The sequence below is a fragment of the Hibiscus syriacus genome, unplaced genomic scaffold (assembly GCF_006381635.1).
Source record: "Hibiscus syriacus cultivar Baekdansim isolate YM2019G1 unplaced genomic scaffold, ASM638163v2 tig00000340_pilon, whole genome shotgun sequence".
NCBI classification, from domain to species: Eukaryota; Viridiplantae; Streptophyta; class Magnoliopsida; order Malvales; family Malvaceae; genus Hibiscus; species Hibiscus syriacus.
Genome location: NW_024061783.1, coordinates 11,883,262 through 11,901,620, shown reverse-complemented (window position 1 = coordinate 11,901,620; position 18,359 = coordinate 11,883,262). Strand labels below are relative to the sequence as shown.

The window sequence follows — 18,359 nt, the reverse complement described above, 5'->3', positions numbered from 1 at the left end:
CTCATTAGACCTTAAACCTCTCAAATCGTGTGAAGAAAAGCTCTCAACTCGAATTAGGGCTAAACGATTTGGGAGAATTTTGGGAGAGTGTCACGGGTAACTTTATTGTACCCAAATTAATTTTTTTACTTCATTTCTGACTTGCCATTTACCCTATTATTAATGAATAAAATATTTTGTATATATTCTACGTCATAACGTCGTGAGAAGATTAACAACAAAGTGACCAAATTTTTGCAATGTATAAAATTTAGTGAGCAAATTGAAAACATTGAAAGTGAGATGAGTTAAATAGGAGAGAGAGTAAATTCAGTGATGATCTATGTAATTTACCCTTAAAATTATCTCATTCAACTCTTCCAAAGGTCGAACTGTTTAAATGGTTAGTAATTCATGGTAGGATTCTTGCGAAATCAGAGTTAATGAAGGGAATCTCTACAATATCGACAGGGCCGGTCCAATGAGTTTTAATGCCCTGAGCGAGATAATAATTTTATGTCCCTATACTTGTACTGTATAATATACAAAACATAAATATTTTTTTAAAAACAAAAATGTAATAGAAATTATAGTGAAACAATATCAAAACTAACACAAACCAAAACCTACAATGCTACAAATATCACCTAAAATGATGCCTTCGTGCATTTTTTGAAGCAAAAACTTCTATTATTTTACGATAATCAATACTTTGTAAAAATTGACTTTCGATGCTTAGAATTACTAATCTGTTCAATCTATCTTGAGTCATCGTGTTTCGAAGATAGGATTTCAAGAGTTTCAATTTTGAAAAACTATTGAATATCACCTAACAAAACAAAACCAACAAAAAAAAAAAAGCAGCGGCGAGAATATTGTAATGATTCAAGCACGATGACTCTAACAAGCGGCGAGAAACCAATCTCCAGCGTGATATCGACATCCAACTCATCAACTTCTCTAATTTGTAAATGGCTGATGGCGATGATGTGCTTAAATGGGCTTGCTTCTTTGCCTTCCATTGCTTTCGTTGAATCTCGGGGCTGCAACAGATGAAAAACATGATTTTGAAACCGAAGATGAGCGAACTGAAAACGAAATCAAGAAGTTTTTGCTATGTTTTACTCATACATACTAAGTCCATTAGCCTCAGAGGTCCTCATGATTCGCAGCCTTCGAACGGAGATGACAAACATCCTGAAACATCACAAGGAACCAACGCATACTATAAGCATCATTAGCATGGAAACCGATAAACAAATCGAACTACATCCGATTCAGTTTTTGGCTACTGCTGTTGCTTTTGAATTAAATTTAAGTTTACCAATCAACTTCATATCGATATGAATGGACAATTAGAATTAGGTAAAGCTGGTAACACATTCATTCATATTTCATACCTCCATGGGACATCTCCTACAATCATCCAGTCTCCCTCTTTTTCTTCATAAGTCAAAACAAATTCAGATGATCCATCCAAAAGCATAGAAGCCACGGTTAATGGTTCCTTCTCTGCAACGGTAAAACCGAGTTTAATTGCATTAGCATCTCAAGACAAAGCAGAGAAAATAGCACTACAACACAACTAAAGAGGAAGTTACCAACTGAATTAGCAGATCTAAGGAACATATCTTCAAGTGCCTGAGCCAAGCTCTGATAGGAAGAATGAGAATTCAAATCAACTTTCCTTCCTATTGGAATCCCATCCATGTTCACCTTAACAAACCCAAGATGGCCTTTCTCATTACCATTGTGATTGAGCTTCTTCTTCAAATCATCTTTGGGTGTGTCTTCTTCACCACCTCTTTGTGCCTTTGCTCGGTTCACCAAGCTGTTCACCCTATAAGTTCTTATGGGTGGCCACCCCACAACTTGGCTGCTTGCAAAATCAAGCATTAAAAATGAAAATATTAATACTAGAAAGAATTTCATCAAACATGTTATAGGCAAAGCAGATATTGATAAAAGAATCTGAAACAAGGTTTACCTGACAGCAGTAGGGGAACCACTATCATGGGAGACAGATTCAGCAGATCTCTTGGTCCCAGAAACAGCAACAGAAGAAGGACCTCCATTGTTGGTTCTTTGAGAAGCCACTGAAGAAGAGAAGTCCTTTGCAGTCAAGATTCTGCCACACTCTCCCCAAGAAGAATTAGAAGCCTTGGTCTTCCCTGTAGCACCACCACCAAGGCTCAGCCCCAACCCCAACTCCAACTCGCTCTCAGCCTCAGAAACAACTTCCACTTTAGACAACACCGCAGATTCATTAGTGGAGACCACAGAAGAACCACCACCGCCACCGCCAAGTAAAACTAACCCACCTTCCTTCACCAAACAAGGAAAGAAACCCAAAGTTCAAAACTGGTTACAAGTGAAGAAAAAACAGAATATTTAGCTAGTTTTAACAGAGGGAAATGAAAAAGAAAAGGCTTTTCCTTCGGGGGGAAGAGGAGAGGGCAAAAAGAAGGGAAGATGGTGGAGGAAGTGATGATATGGGGCCCATATGTCTGGTAATGCGCCTAGCACTCTCACCGGACACCACTCTCTTTACTTTAGAGGGGGGAAAAGACATGTTTTTTCCCTAGACATGATCATGCCTCTTTAGAATCTGGTTTTCCTGATGTTTGTTGAAAAATATAGAACCAACCAAAAGAGAGAGAGAGAGAAAATAAGAAACTGTTGCATATAACAAAAGTAGGAAAGTTTAAGGAAGATGTGTGTTAATGTCAGATGTTTTTGGTCTGATTGTCGTCATTCCAGGTATGATGTTGGGCTAATTTTTTTTTTTTTGGCCAAATATATATACACACTATAAATATTAAAAAACTGATACTCATGTTGTGGCTAAGATTCATCTGACATATGTATTGGGTGGGCCTGAATATCTCATGCCCTCTTTGTGGAAGGGAACCGAAGATTGTCGCACACCTTTTGTTTTCCTGCAGGGTATCTTGGTTATTATAGACGAGATTTTAAAGTTCTGGAATCTCTCATTGGTGGTGCATGAAAACCCAAGTGCCTTCATCCTTGCTTAGCATAAGGTTAGTATCTCTCATCCGGTGAACTCCATTTGGCATCTAATTCCTGCTGCAATTCTGTGGTCCATACGGCTGTACAGGAACGAATTAGTTTTCAAAACAGCAGACTGAATTTCCTGCACTTATTCTTGTAGTGAGGTTTCGTCTTGCTTCTTGGTACAAAGCAAAGCACCCGGAGGTTGGAACTTCTCTGGAGGATATAGTATCTAACCCTTCCGTGGTGGTTAATATCTCAAGTGGCATGTTAAGTAGTCGAACAGTGGCTTGGGTAGCCCCACCCGTGGTATTGATAAAGATAAATGTGGATGGCGCAATGCCACAAGTGGGGACGAGGGGTGGAATAGGGGGTATTTTTAGAAACGAAAGAGGAGAATGTTTGAGAACTTTTTCAGAGAGTATCGGGTTCGGGCCTCCTTTTCTCGCGGAGTTACTTATGATAAAGGTCGGTTTAGACACTTCCTTTCATGGCTATAACGGAAACTCGACTCGTAGTGACAGCAAATTGGCGGTAAACTAGGTTCTTAATCAAGAGACTTGTCTTGAGTGCTTCTCTGAGATAGTTGGTTACATTGCGAGTTACATTACTTCTAATAACGTTATTATTCGTCATATTCAAAGAGTGTGTAACGTAGAGGCTGACGCCATAGCAAAAACAGGGATAGGCTAATGGGAATCAGGAGCTGTTTGTGAGTTAGGGAGGGCCGTAGTTGTTTCTATTAAGATACAGGTGATAGCTTAGGCATTGGATGGCACTGGTTGCTTTGTACTTTGTAAGCTCGTTCTCAGTTTAAAATAAAACGTTGTGGAACTCTTTTCTTTAGGTTCTCCTGATATGAAGGGTTTTTTTTTTTTAAATGAGACTTACCTTTTTATTAAAAAAACAATCCTATTAAACAAAGCCAACAAATAAAAACATTTATATTTTTTTTTTTTATCTTTATATGTCATAAGCTTTTACACGTTAAAATAAATTTATCAAATTTATCGATCACCTTTTAGGGAAAAAATTGTCATTTTTCTTAATTAAATATGTATCTTAAAATTATGTGTATAGTCGATATAAGATACAAATTATGAGAAGTATGGAGTAATAATTAATAGTAGAGAAGGTGCTTCCGTTTATGATCACCAGCCGGTTATTGGCACTTGGAAACCCCCTCTCGATCATATCCTTCGTAATCCCTGAACTGTTCCATTGCTTCACGTCTTCGTGGATCCACCGGAAGTAATCCGGACAAGCTTCGGTATTCGATTCTTCGGGCTCGAACATCGACGGTTAATTTTCCGAACATGTCCGTGTTAAATCAACTACATATTCAGAGCAGTTTAGAGGACTTAATTAGTGATGTCATTGGGGGGTTTGAGAGGTTATATATCAGCATAGCATGCATAACAAAAATAAAAGAAAGCTGAGGCTGAGCCTGAGCCTGAGCCTGATAAAATTATAAAACCTCCCTCAAGTTTACTTTCCATTTCACTCATCAAAACTCAAAGATCAACCACCAAACTCCTTTCTCTTTTCATGGATGACTACGCAAATTTACCTAACAAACACACTAATTACGCTATTGGCAAACTCATGCTCTGCACCGCTATCCTTCTCTTCATAACCTTATTAACCCTACTCTACTTCAAAAACTATGCTCCCTTTACTCTTCACCTGTTGTCGCCGACGTCGCGCTGAGCACTTACTCCCTAGTTTCACTATGACCACTGCTCCGACCTCCGTCGTTTCTTCCAACGGTTTGGACCCCTCTGTCATTAAAACAATACCCACTTTTATTTACTTCGTAACGGTTTTGAAGGTCATCGCGACTTAATATTAACGCAATGTGATAAAATATTTTAGAAGTATTATGATTTTTAAGAAATAAATCACGTCCGCGACAACCGCAATACGTTACTAAACGTCTGCAGTATCCGCAACCACGAAAGATACCGCAACTGCTATTTTATACTATGACTGCATCGACATGTTGTTTCAAACTGTCCACTTTGTAGAGCTCCGGTCCAAGCTGATATCCCAGTCCATCCACTTAAACCGTTAGAGCAGACTGTCGTTTTAGTGGATGAACCAGCCGGTTCCGACCCTCATAATCAGGATATTTAAATGAATATTTCTTCCGCTGCTGCTTCTTCTTCTTCATCGTCTTCTTCTTTGTCGTCGCCTTCGTCACCAGTGAAGATGGAGCGTTGTCCCATGAGAACATTAGAGCTAGTGGGGGTGTGGAATTCTTGTGGAGGTGCTCACTGGAGAATATAGATAAACTGGTGTTGCAGATTTGTGTTCTGAGCGCATATTAATCGGACTGGAAGGAGTAAACTGTAGGAGAATCGTACGGGTGGCAAACAGGTTGTTTGAATCGGGTTCGAGTCGGACCATTATTATTTTTGGTCAGATTATTTCGGGTTTACACTATATTCATTTCAAGTTAAATTCGAATTTATTTAGTATTTAGTTCAGGCTATGGCAAGTCAGTTCCGACTTATGGTAAGTTAAGTAGTGTCAATTTTAAAATCAGATTTATATAAGATTAATTGATTTTCGGGTCAATCTTTTCCATCCAAATTCTAAAAAAATTTGTACATAGCATTGTTTAAAGTATACTTTAGGTACATGAAATAAAAAATTGAATATTTTATGTATTTATTTTGATTAAAAAATACTTTAGATACATATTTTAATTAAAAAGATAACTTTATGAACTTATTTTGATAAAAAAATTAAATATTTTAAAAAAAAATATTTATTTATAATATAAGCCTAAAAATTACTCTTAATTATAGGTTATTTTATGTTAGTACATATAAACACAACCGGTGGCAGACCCACCTTAAGTCTCGAGTGTACAAGTGCCCACTGTCCATCTTAAAAAAAAAAATTTAATTACCTATTTTATTAATTATATATATCTTGAAATTTTATTTATGTTCAACTCGTATAAAAAATTTATATTATTAATGCATAAATGTCTATCCTTAAAAATATTTTTAAACCAATCATTAAACTCAACCATCCAGATATTTGGATAGTCATATTTTAAGAACAATCATAATTATTTCAAATAGATATTTATTTAAATAATCTTGATTAATTAAAAGAACTAACAACTAATGGAGATTGATTCAAGTAGTAAGTAATTTGATATTATTTAAGTAGGTCTTAATAGATCCTTATGTATGCAAAAAATCCTCTTAGGAGACTCATACACCAAATTTAGGTATACGGTCCTGATCAGTCTGAACGAAATCTTAAAATCAGAAGGGCAAAAAAAACTAATAGAAATAAGTTTTCATTTATAACTTAGAGACCATCGTGAATGGAGGGAAAAAATGGCAAATTGTATTCATTGAAAATTTTCGCGTGTATGATTCTCTCGGCTATAAACAATGTTAATTTACATTCATTTTATACTATAAATGACGTAAAATACAAGCCTAAGGCGTACTAATTCTATCCTTCGGATAGCAAACAACGAATGCAGAAGCCTATAGAACATGATACTTTACAAAAATGAAATACAAACAAAATCACCTTATGGCCTTGGCTGATTCAAGATCGGATTCATTTCGACTTCTACGGCTGCAGACTCGCTCCGAGGCTGAAACTTTTCGGCTTCCCGTGCAATCTGAACATCACAAGGCGTGTAAAACTGATATAGAACTTTCACGACGAATCGAGGAATTAGTGCGGCGACAATGATGGAAAGTAAACACAACCAAAACAGTCCGGTTCGTGCGATTTGAAAGATGGCCCTGTTAAAACACAGACGTTGGCAAGGGTCAGAAAATATATACACAAGGAAAATTACTAGCTTCAAATGAATCTTTTTTATTAAAATGCATAGTTGGCATTCCAAGTTATGTCAACTCTTTAGCTCTAGAGCGGTAGGATCGATTACGCACAGGTCTTTTACCATTTCCCTTGGATGACCGGGCATGATCGGACCTGAGTACGTATCTGACATGAATAACCATATTGGTATGCACACATACAGAAGCACATCTATATGTTATATGGAGGTAACTAACACATCTATATGTTATATGGAGGTAACTAAATAAACTCAAACCTAAAAATCCATCCAAAAGAGCCCAAACCTAATCTAATTTGAGATGAATAGAAAGAAAGACCCAAACACAGAATCTGAAATAACCCGAACCCTAAAAAGTTTGAACATGAAATAACCTGAAGTCGAAACCGATCCAACCTGAACTCATGTGATACCTAGTTGCCACCTCTATATGTATTCCCTAGTACATATATTTTTGCAGAACATACTTTTGCTGTGTCAAAAACAATTATCTCAACTTGGTTCATCTACATGCTTAATTAAAGTAAATAAACTTACAGAAAATAAATGTGATGCAGAAGGGCTTACCAGTAACCAACTAAAGATGGTATAGCATCGATAATGATGACGCAAATAACAGTTGCGACTATAGATCCCCAAATCGCTGCATGAGTTATCCAATTCCAGCAGATGACATCCATGGCCAAGTGTAAATTAACCAATATAACCACTGCAAGAGTCCAGAGATCTCCGATACTTGATGCATCAATGGTGCTGCCCCCGTATGCGAGAAGAGGAATGAAAAAGATAACTGCACTTTGCCAGACAGTATCAATCATTGTTATCCAAAAGAGTCTTTTGTTATAGCATTCTTCTCGGTGCCCAGCCCCATACAGCTGAGGATACTTCAAAAGTGTGCGTCGATTTAGGTCCTTGTCAAGAATACCAACAACAATCGTAGGCACCGAAGTGTATATTACAGAATACAACACACTACTCCACTCATTGATTGCAGTGCTCAAAGTGAAACAAGTAAAGAGCACATACCTGCAAAGAACATATTGAAGTTAAAAACTGCTTATTCACTGCTGATATTTCACTGTAGTAGACCAAAATATGATTCAACTTCGATTTTGAATTAAGTGTAAATTATTATTTTGAATCAAAAGGGATTAATAATCAATTGTCCTTAACCCAACTGAGCGAAGGAAGAATATTTCTATGGAGAATCCACAACCTAAACCAATTAGCAATAGGTGGAGAGGTCCAAAACCAATATAAACATTTAACCTCGTGTGTAGCTCGCAGGGCACACATGTGGATAACCTCATTGTGGCACAGAAACAACATAATAGACCTTGGCTTTGATATCATGTTAAGCATTCCATCGAAAAAAAATAACTCACCAGAATAAAACAAGGACAAACACTGCATTCTTGTAAAAATTGTATAATATCATGTAGCCCATCCGCTGGTAATTCCAATGCCCATGGACCAACAAGAGAGTAACCAAGAATCTGAACTGTCCCATTGCAAAATCTGATGCCATTACAGCTTGCCTACCCTCTTGGCCACTAATGCCAACTCCCACATCCGCCATTTGGATCATTGAAACATCATTAGCACCTGTGAAGCATCCGGTAGTATTTCTTAAACAAACTCAAACCATAAAAAAGAAAGCAGATAAAATTTTCTACTTTTTTCTCTTTAATAATCATAAGATGATGATAAAAAAATTAAGAGAATGATGATTACCATCACCAATGGCAAGTGTCATGTCTGAAGTCCTTTTCTTTACAAGGGCAACAATTCCGGCTTTTTGTAATGGGGCAACGCGACAACACAAAACCACAGAACAATTACAGGCTAACTCGAAGAGCTGCAAGCAAAGATAAAAAATAAAGTCACGTCAGCATGCAGGATATTAGAAATTGAAGAAGAAAACAAAGGCAAGTCGAGAACTCCTTACCATTTCTTCGAGCTCACAGTCAAGAATATAAACAAGGCTGGTACCATCAATAATCAATGCTACAGGTGTTAAACTAGCTCCCAAAGTTCTCCCAGTGTCATTTGTATTGCCTGACATAGTTGTAAGTTTCTTAGACATGATAATGGCATCTTCTAAACTCTTTCTGCACGATTCTTTAGAGTTTCTGTTCACTATAATTTGTGTCATTTTACTGGTCAACAGCTTCGAGGAGTATCCGATTGATATGGCAGTTTCTTGCTTGTCCCCAGTCAACACCCATACTTTGATCCCAGCAGTTCTAAGTGACTCAATGGCTTCTGGCACTCCTTCTTGTAGTTTATCTTCAATACCAGAGGCACCCAGTATGCGGAGATTGCTTTCAATATTGGTTGCAACCTTCCGAAGCAACCTGGCTCTACCCATTAGAGCATTGCTAGCCACCTCAAATGCAGAATGCCATTCCTCAAATTCTGAAGTACTCAGTTCTCTCATCCCGATGACAAGTGTTCTCAAGCCTATTGAGGAGTAAGAGTGCAGATGGGCTTCAGTTGCCCGAATTATACTTGTATTCAGAGACCTGTCTGTGACACCAAACATTGTTGTGTCAGCTCCTTTTACAAAAACTTTTACGGATTTGTTTGGCAACCCCAATATAACAGACATCCTCTTCCGATCACTATCAAACTCGTGCAAACCCAAAACATTGAACCTGCACGACCCAAAACATTTTTATTCAACAAAGAGAACTTAATATAATTGAAGCTCAGGAGCACAACCAGCACATCTTTAATACGATATTATATATTTATATATACATACTTTTCTTCTCCCAAAGTAAGAATTTTCAATGCCAATTCCTAATCTTACAATATCCCAACCTCCCAATATTTCGAAATTCAACAACAGGAGGATAAAGATAAACTCAAATTATTTACATACTTTCCCAAACCTCGTACTTGGATATATAAAACTATATTTCTGTGAGAAAAAAAAAGCCAAGAAATACTAGTCTTTTTCACCAGTGCAGGTTAAGAATATGGTTGTCAAACTATCACTTTATTGATGCAAAAGTAGTAGAGGAAACTTCTCCGAATGGAACTCATAAATACACACACAAACACACACTTATTATCCAGAAAATTAAAAAAAAACTCACATGCCTACTTTATGGTATAAAAGGTGCGATAAAGTTTTGACTCCCTAGAAGTTCCTATCATAATTAAAGCACCCTGTCCAAGTATTTACACTAAATAACGACACCAGAAGTTCAAATCTAGTAGCAATTCCTGAGTTAATTCTGGCAGAGGTCATCATAATATAACAATTAAACAGAAATGGTGGAAACAAAATCAAGAAGATAGAAGTCAGCAATTGATATTACCTTTGCCTTTCTCCTTGAATGTCAATAACAATATGGCCAGAAGTTCGCTCTATTAGCATATATCCATATGCTGCTGCAGCATAAACCAATGCCTGTTCATCTGGAGACTCACCTTGGTAATCTATCAACTTCAAAGTAGGATCAGGAGTATCTACGATTAGAGGCACAATTGTATTGCAAGCTGCCAGTGCAAGGAAGAAATCATGGACGTGACTGCCTTCTTTAGTGTCTTTTCCACTCCTAGCAAATTGTAGAAGCTCAGGATCAGTCTTTACCACCATCTTCGGCCTCAAAATCTTCCCATCCACTTAATAAGAGAAAGGGGTTAAGTAAGAAAATGTTAAACAAACGTAAAATAATATTCATTTCTACACAATAGTACTAGAGATGAATTTTTCATTTACCTTCAACAAAGTAACCATCTTTCTGATCTTGTGAACTGCCCTTCCCACTATTGTAATCTACCCCCCAAACACTTGCACACTGAAATTCCATCTTGTTCTCAGTAAGTGTACCGGTTTTGTCAGAAAAAACATATTTGATTTGTCCCAAGTCCTCATTTATATTCAAAGCCCTACACTGAAATCTTGAATCTGAAGGCTCATCATACATCTGGGTGTCTCGAATCATGAAGTAAGCCTGACCAACCCTGACTAGCTCCATGGAAATATACAGTGAAATAGGAATCATGATCTGAAACACAATTACTGACATGAGGAATGTGAAAACTATTTCTAATCCCCATCCATAATAATTGTAATTGTCTTCTTCCTCCTCATAGAAGTCCTTTCTTCTGTAAAAAGGCAAGTAATCCAACTCATCCCTGTGGCGTCTCAACCAAACAGCAGCACAGACGGAGACAACCGTGCACAATGCAGTGAGAAACAGTGAGAGGAAGATGATCTCCAAGTTCATATGTGTCTCAAGCCGACTCCTCTTTGATGGGGCCCCTGAGTTGTTAAGCATTGCTTTGGTCTCACGGCCAGCATAGACGGCAACCCCAATAGCCCAAGTTGTATTTTTGAGCTCACAGCCACGAAGAATAATATTGGAGGGACCAAGTGACACTCGTTTCCCATCAACTTCCATGTTAGCCTGAAACCCATATATGTTTCTGTTGGGTTTCTCACACTTAATCAACCCAGAAACATTCTCTTTTTCGGGGATCTTCAGAAGGGTCTCCTGTTTGGCATACCGTGTCTTCAGATTGGACTCTCCATCCAAATTAATAGTCTGCACGTATGCAACTCCTGTTGGATCACAAGTTGAAAGGAGAACTATGTCACAAGGAATAGTTTCATTAGCATGAATCTTGATTATCTCACCAACCTGGATATCCTTCCATTTCTTCTGCTGAAATTCATGATTAACCAAAACTGATGCTAGCCTATTATTCTCAATCTTGTCTGCCCTGTGGCGCCTGTAGTCCTCATACGCATCTTTAACTGCTGTAACCAGAAGGACAATTGCCAATGGCAAAATGGAAGCAAAGCGGCCAAATACCGCAAGCTGGGGCAGCTGATTGAGCACCGCAATCACAAGGAAGTATATATAGGCAACTCTATGAAACTGCTCGAACAAGTTCCTAGGCAAAAATGTTAGGACTGAGTACTTTCCGGTCCTAATGGAATTCCCAGCAAACTCAAACCTCTCATTTGTCTTGACAGGATCGTTTATTTGTACCAACCTAGCATCTTCATCATTGATCTCTTTTTGTGACATGTTATATGTCTCTGACTCAGCACCACGAGATCCATATTTGACAGGCTTTGGTCCCAAATCACTAAAACTCACTTCCCTAATCGAACTCCGGCCCACAGATTTGGAATGAGCAGAAAAATTACTCCTCCTTGACGAGGAACTTAAGGCAGGTTCAATACTATACAAATTCTCAACTGGAGTTTTTGAGTCCATCCCAAAAACAAATCAAGCTATCCTCCTTCAACTTACTTCTCTAAGATAACAAGAATATAAAATCAAGCAACAAACAAAACAAAAAGAAAGAAACCACTTTTGAGGTTATGATCTATGGATCAAAAACATCTCCAACAGCTTCTAAGTCAACAAATAAATAAAATTCAATAAATTCCCAGATTATGATTCGCTTAAACAACCCCAAACAAAGAAACACCCCAAATTTCCAATTCAGCAGAGTAAACCCCAAAACGATTTAGACATACGAAAATATGATACAAATACAGGTACAGATAAGGAAAAGAAATAACCTTCAGTTTATGATCGTGGGCATAAATAATTTGAAAGCAACTTCAACAACAAAACATTGAAAAGGGATATATGTACAACGAAAGGGAATTGTGAAAATTATGGAGGGGGCTGCTTTGTAATCTGCTGTTGTTGGTGTAATGGCGTGTTTGAAAGAGGGAAATGCACAAAGTCAAAGGCATTTGCAACCGGAAAGTGGCGGCTTTTACAAGAGAAAAGGAAACACTAAGGAAGAGTCTTAATGAGGTGGCGACCAAGGAAAGATCAAAATTCAAAAGCGAATTATTTGACAATGAAAAATATTAAAAAATGAAGAAGAAAAAACCCCGTGGAGATTGCCTAAACCTGGTCTTCACGTAGAAGAAGGTTCTTCGATAGTGATAGAAACAGAAACCAAAAAACAACACACGCAGTTTTTTATTTCTATTTCTAGAAACCGTAATGTTTGTGTAAATTTCTTTTTTATTCGAAAATTTTCAAAAGTGAGCTGAACGGTTATTAATGTATAAATTTATAATAAATTAATTAGGACTACATCATATTATTAAACTTTGTACATTAATGTATTTATATTATTGAACTTTTTCTTGATATCAGTTGCCCATTTTTCTTGAAGGTTACTTGTTATTCGGGATGAATCGAGTGAGGTGAGTAGATTACTAAAATTTTCAAAATATTATATATTTTAAATTTTTATTTTAGTATGTAGAATTTTAGAAGTTCACCCTCGCTTAGAATTTTAAAAATTCTCTCTTTTTAACGCAATTTTACATTGATAATCTATTTTTTCTCCTATAGTTTTAAAAGTTCAGGTCTCTTAAAATTTTAAAACTCACTTCTACTAACATAAAATTTTGTATTTGTCCCTTTTTATTCATTCTTTATGTTTTGGGTAAACTACGTATTTAATACTTAAACTATCAGTTTTGATCCGTTTCATACATAGAGTTTAGTTTTTGTTTTATTTTTAGTACCAAAACTTAAGTGTTGAAAAAAATGAAAGTTTAGGTACCAAAACACGTTTAGCACCTAAACCATACTTAAGTTTTGAAAAAAGTTAGAAGTTTAGATACTAAAACGGGTCAAAACTGATAGTTTAGGTACTAAACGCTTTAAGTTTTTAATGACGGTGTACTAAAATGAAACAAAAACTAAATATTAGGTATGATTTTAAAAAAGTTGAAAATTTAGGTACTAGAACAAATCAAAACTGATAGTTTGAATACTAAATACGTAATTTACCATATGTTTTTTGTCCGTAAATAGTGATTTAACTTTCGTCAACAGTCCCAAAATTTTCACTTTTCTTTCTCTTCTCTTTATACAACAATCCTCTATTGTTGGATCAAAAACTAATCATTGATATGACTCGATCTCTCCCAACTCACTCTTTACCGGTTTATTGAGACTCACCCTTGAATCGTACAATGTCGGTTCACACAAGAACCCGTCGCTTGTTTGGTTAATTCTCGTCTTTAAAATCATCAACGTTTGAAGCTGAAATTGAAGCTGGAGCAGTAATAAATTTGGTCGAGTTCCAGAGAATGAATAAGCTGAACAACTTGGGGTGTTAGAATTTCAAGCAGAGCCATGAAAGAACTCACATTATCGGTCATCGGAGCCAGCATCAAATGACCATTTTTGACAACAAATTAAAGTGATTTGAATACCGCCATTTTTGTCCCTCTTGAGACAAGTTTCTAACCAATTGGTCTATGGGACGAAGTACCGGATACTTCAAATAATGTCAGGGATTTGAAACTTGACGATTGTGAATTGAGCAAATTGAATTGGGAGAGTCGTCCCATAATGAGCCTATGTAAAATTCGATTTGAATTAGTCAATCAATAGATTAGATATCAGTAGTTAATTAAAAAACGATAATTAAAAGTACCTAAATTCAAAAAATTCAAAAATACAAGGTTCGGTTCCTTAAAAATAAGAAGTGTCCACTTAATTAATTCAATCCAAATTTAAATTTTAAAATAAGAAGTGTCCACTTAATTAATTCAATCCAATTTTAAATCTTAATATTTTTAGGGTAAAGTAAACAAATGGTTCCCTGACTATAAGATAATACTTTGTTGAGTCTCCTGATTATTAAAAGTTACAAAATGGTCCATCAGTCATAGGGAGTTACTTTGTTGAGTCCATTGACTATTAAAAGTTGCAAAATGGTACACGATTATTCATTATGTTTCAAACTCGTCATTTTCTACTGAAAAATTAACGACAACTTGAGTTGAACGTTAATATGTTGACTGAGATATGATAGTTGTTTGAGATTATGAGATCATATTTTAACATATCTCAGTCACCAAGTTAACGTTCAACTCATATTATTGTCAATTTTTTTAACGAAAAATGACGAGTTTAGAACATAATGAATAGTCGGGTGACCATTTTGCAACTTTTAATAATCGAGTGACTCAACAAAGCAACTCCCTATAGTTGGGGGTCATTTTGTAACTTTTAATAGTCAGTGGACTCAACAAAATAATATTATATAGGTAGAGTACCATTTGTGTACTTTAACCTATTTTTAAAAATGAGTCTTAATATTTTTTAAAAACATTAAACTTTATTTGCATCATCAATGACGGTAGGGTCAAGTTAACAACAAAAAAGAATTAATTGGCATTGAGAGGTTAAATTCTCACGCATTTGAAGTATTAAGTATAAGGAAAATGGGGTAAGGTTTGGTTAAGTGGAGAGAAAATTCCAGTTACAAAATTATGTCAAAGGATCAAATTTAAGTTTTAATTACAGTTTAGGGATTATATTAAATATTTTTTTTTAAAAAAACATATAAATGATTTGAGATAATAGAATGATTATTATGTTATAAATTGATAATGCTATCAATCGATATAATTTTTTAAACTTTAATAATAAATAAAATTTATTTTAATAATAATAATTCAATTTTACTGACGTGAGATAAATAAATTATTATATAAAATAATTTATTTTATTTAATAATTAATACATTAAAATTATTGTATTTAATACACTATTAATAGAAATTATCGATGTATTAGATTAATACAAAGATGAACATCCATATGAAAATTACATATTTAGAAAAGAGAATTTATTTTCTGAATGTATTATTATTGCAATTAATTAAAGTTAGGGGTGTCTTAAAGAGGATTTCACTTTAAGGAGATTAGGCAGAAATAATAGAGAAAGTTGTTGGATATTTCCTTCTTTTTCTTCTTTTCAACAACTAATTTATTTATCAATTATTTTAATTAAAACAGTTAGTCAAATTATGCTGCTGTTCATGTTGTTATTATTATTATTATTATTTAACAAAAGTAATCAATTGTGTAGTTTCACAAAGAAATCATTTAATAATGTGTCCAATTAATTGGTATTTATATGCATATGTTCATAATTATTTATTTTAGATTCTTTTCTTTTAATTCGTTACTTTTTAATAATTTAATTGATTACTTTTATAAATATAATAATACATCAAATATATTGTTGAACCATGTTTTATAATGTTTTGATATAACAAATTAAGCAAAAATTTGGACTTGATTGAATTTATTCAAAGTTTTCAAAATATTTCAAAAATAATTCAAAATCCATTAAACTAGGATTTGAGCACAAAACAATTTTTCTGGGTACGTAGTACCGATACTGTTCTTACAGTATCGATATTGCATGAACATTACCGAACTGTTCACGTGGTACCAATACCAAAAGTAAGAGAATGATTGATACTCTATAGGTAGTATCGATACTGCCATTTGTTTTTCAAATAGCTCAAATTCCAGAATGCAAAATAAGTACCAATACTCAAAGGGGTACCGATACTACTTTACACAGTGGTATCGATTCCATGAAGCATAGTATTGATATTGGTCAAGCCCAACGGTCTTTAACGACTAGTTTATTTAAAAATTATAAATGTAGTATCGATACTCATTAAAGGAGTATTGATACTCCCTGTCCTAGTCAGTTTTATTTTACATAAAATTAATCCCCAACGGCTCCAAATCATCCCAACGGCTAGAAACGGCCACAAACTCATTCCAACATATAAAAACAAGTTGAGGACACTTGAAGAAGGGTTAAAACACCTATCCAAGCAATTATACACAAGAGAAAAAATTTTCAATCTTTATTTTCTTTCTCTTGTAAATATTTTTGTTTTGTGTTTAATTGTACATCTTATTCCTTGTGTAAAGGGCATTGATTCTAGCTTAGCCTGTGAAAAGCTAAGAGTTGTAAAAGTTATCTTTTTGTCATGTAAAAAGAAAGAACAAATTAGTAAATTTGTTAGAAAATCCTTAGTGAAGAGCTAAGATAATGGATGTAGACTTGGTTGAGAAGTCAAACCACTATAAATTCTTGTGCAAATTTTCCTGTCTCTTTATACTCCTTACTCCCTAAACTCAAAAAGACAATTCACCTCCTATTGACAAATTATTCGGTTAATCATTTGAGCTTCATCGAAATCCCATCATATATGTTATATATATATTTAAATAGATTCAATTTGTACAATCATATTGATTATTTTTCAAAAAATGTAATTCATTGAAATCATTTTATAGAATTCATTTTTCAGAATATACTTTATACGAAACAAACAGACCTTATTATTATGTGATTTTGTCATTTTAAAAATTATCTATCTTATTTTAGTGTCATATTAAATGTAATTTTATTCCTTTCCTTGGAATGCTTGTTTATTTAATTTTTTTATGAGGTTTAATTAAGATTTAATTATTGCAAAAAAAAGATTTAATAATTTTTAGTTGTCAATCATTGAAGAATCTTTATTCATAATTATTTTTAATTGTCAGTCATTGAAGAATCTTTATTCATAACTAATATTCTTACAAGTAATTAATAAAGATGTTTTGGATTTAGCAGTTTAGCATTATTTGCATCTTAGAATAAGCTTCTATATTGAATTAGAATACGCCCACCAACTAACACCTACTATTTGGTGAAATAAAAATAATTTATTTTTTATTTTGAAAAAAAGTAATTTTAAAAATGATTCGAGACTCAATATTTTGTAATTAATTGTTTAGATTAAGAATAATTTTTTAAAAGTAAGAGTGAAAATAAAAATTAATAAAAATAAAAATCAATTTTCTTATTATGAATTAAATAAATAAAGATTGTTTAAAAATATATTATATATCATTTTATAAGTGGTCTATTACTAACACGTTAGATTTCATAACTAAAATAAACAAAATAAATTAACTATGTAAAAACAAAAAAAAATATAATAAAAATAAGGGTAAACGACACATTTAGTACCTAAACTATGATCTGTTTTAGTACCTAAACTTTTAATTTTTTAAAATCATACCTAAATTTTAGTTTTTATTTCATTTTAGTATTCAACGTTAAGTTTTTTTAAAAAAAAGTCTAGGTACCAAGACACATTTAGTACCTAAATCATACTTAAGTTTTGATTTTTTTTTGAAAAATTAGGTACTAAAACGGATCAAAACTAATAGTTAGGCATTAAACACGTTAAATTTTTAACGGCGGGGTATTAAAATGAATCAAAATGTAAACTTTAGGTATGATTTTGAAAATAATTGAAAGTTTGGGTACTAAAACGGATTAAAACTAATAGTTTAGGCATTAAATGCATAAATTACCCTAAAAATAAACATAAATAACATTAAAAATAAAATAGCCGAATATTTAATCAAATCTAATTTAAAGTGTTGAATGACGGTTGACACGTCAAATTATTGAAAAACTTTTTAAATGAAATCAAAATAGACAGCTATTATATTATATAAAATTCTTCAATACATTACGCCTCGAATTTTTGACTTTTTCCACACTCTTTCAAATTCAAATGTTACAACTTTGAAAAATATGTCCTAATGATAATAATAATAATAGAAGGATCTAAACTTGACAATATCATATATATCTAATACAATTACATAAAATGGACAGATAAAAAATATATATTGGGTAAA

The 18,359-nt window shown here is 34.0% G+C and overlaps 2 protein-coding genes across 4 annotated transcripts; both read right to left on the bottom strand.

Annotated features, from left to right (window-relative positions):
• Positions 1-935: 935 nt before the first annotated feature.
• On the bottom strand, positions 936-2,334 carry LOC120199958 (auxin-responsive protein IAA13-like; the record flags this gene model as incomplete). Its single annotated transcript, XM_039200917.1, has 5 exons — positions 936-1,022; positions 1,115-1,176; positions 1,380-1,491; positions 1,581-1,855; positions 1,967-2,334. Coding segments are annotated over 5 exons (867 nt in total), but the record flags the coding sequence as incomplete, so codon positions are not given.
• Positions 2,335-6,383: 4,049 nt separating this feature from the next.
• On the bottom strand, positions 6,384-12,682 carry LOC120204387 (phospholipid-transporting ATPase 1-like). 3 transcript variants are annotated; one of them, XM_039204502.1, is made up of 8 exons: positions 12,387-12,682; positions 10,566-11,959; positions 10,162-10,468; positions 8,781-9,489; positions 8,567-8,690; positions 8,218-8,437; positions 7,400-7,858; positions 6,384-6,773 (listed from the first exon to the last, which is right to left on the bottom strand). In XM_039204502.1, exons 2-8 carry the CDS (start codon positions 11,881-11,883, stop codon positions 6,554-6,556), a joined length of 3,357 nt encoding a protein of 1,118 aa, XP_039060433.1. In that variant the 5' UTR covers positions 11,884-11,959; positions 12,387-12,682; the 3' UTR covers positions 6,384-6,553. The 3 variants fall into 3 exon arrangements, with proteins under 3 accessions (XP_039060433.1, XP_039060425.1, XP_039060422.1); XM_039204494.1 differs by lacking the exon at positions 12,387-12,682 and having other exon boundaries at positions 10,566-11,394; positions 11,491-12,295; XM_039204491.1 differs by lacking the exon at positions 12,387-12,682 and having other exon boundaries at positions 10,566-12,294.
• Between the last annotated feature and the right edge of the window lie 5,677 nt (positions 12,683-18,359).

Excerpts from the sequence above, each read along its gene's own strand:
- LOC120204387 (XM_039204491.1), bottom strand. The coding sequence starts at position 12,075 with ATGGACTCAAAAACTCCAGTTGAGAATTTGTATAGTATTGAACCTGCC. Across the intron at positions 10,469-10,565 it reads AGATGGTTACTTTGTTGAAG|TGGATGGGAAGATTTTGAGG; the intron begins GTAAATGAAAAA and ends TCTCTTATTAAG. Across the intron at positions 7,859-8,217 it reads TTTGTCCTTGTTTTATTCTG|GTATGTGCTCTTTACTTGTT; the intron begins GTGAGTTATTTT and ends TGTTCTTTGCAG.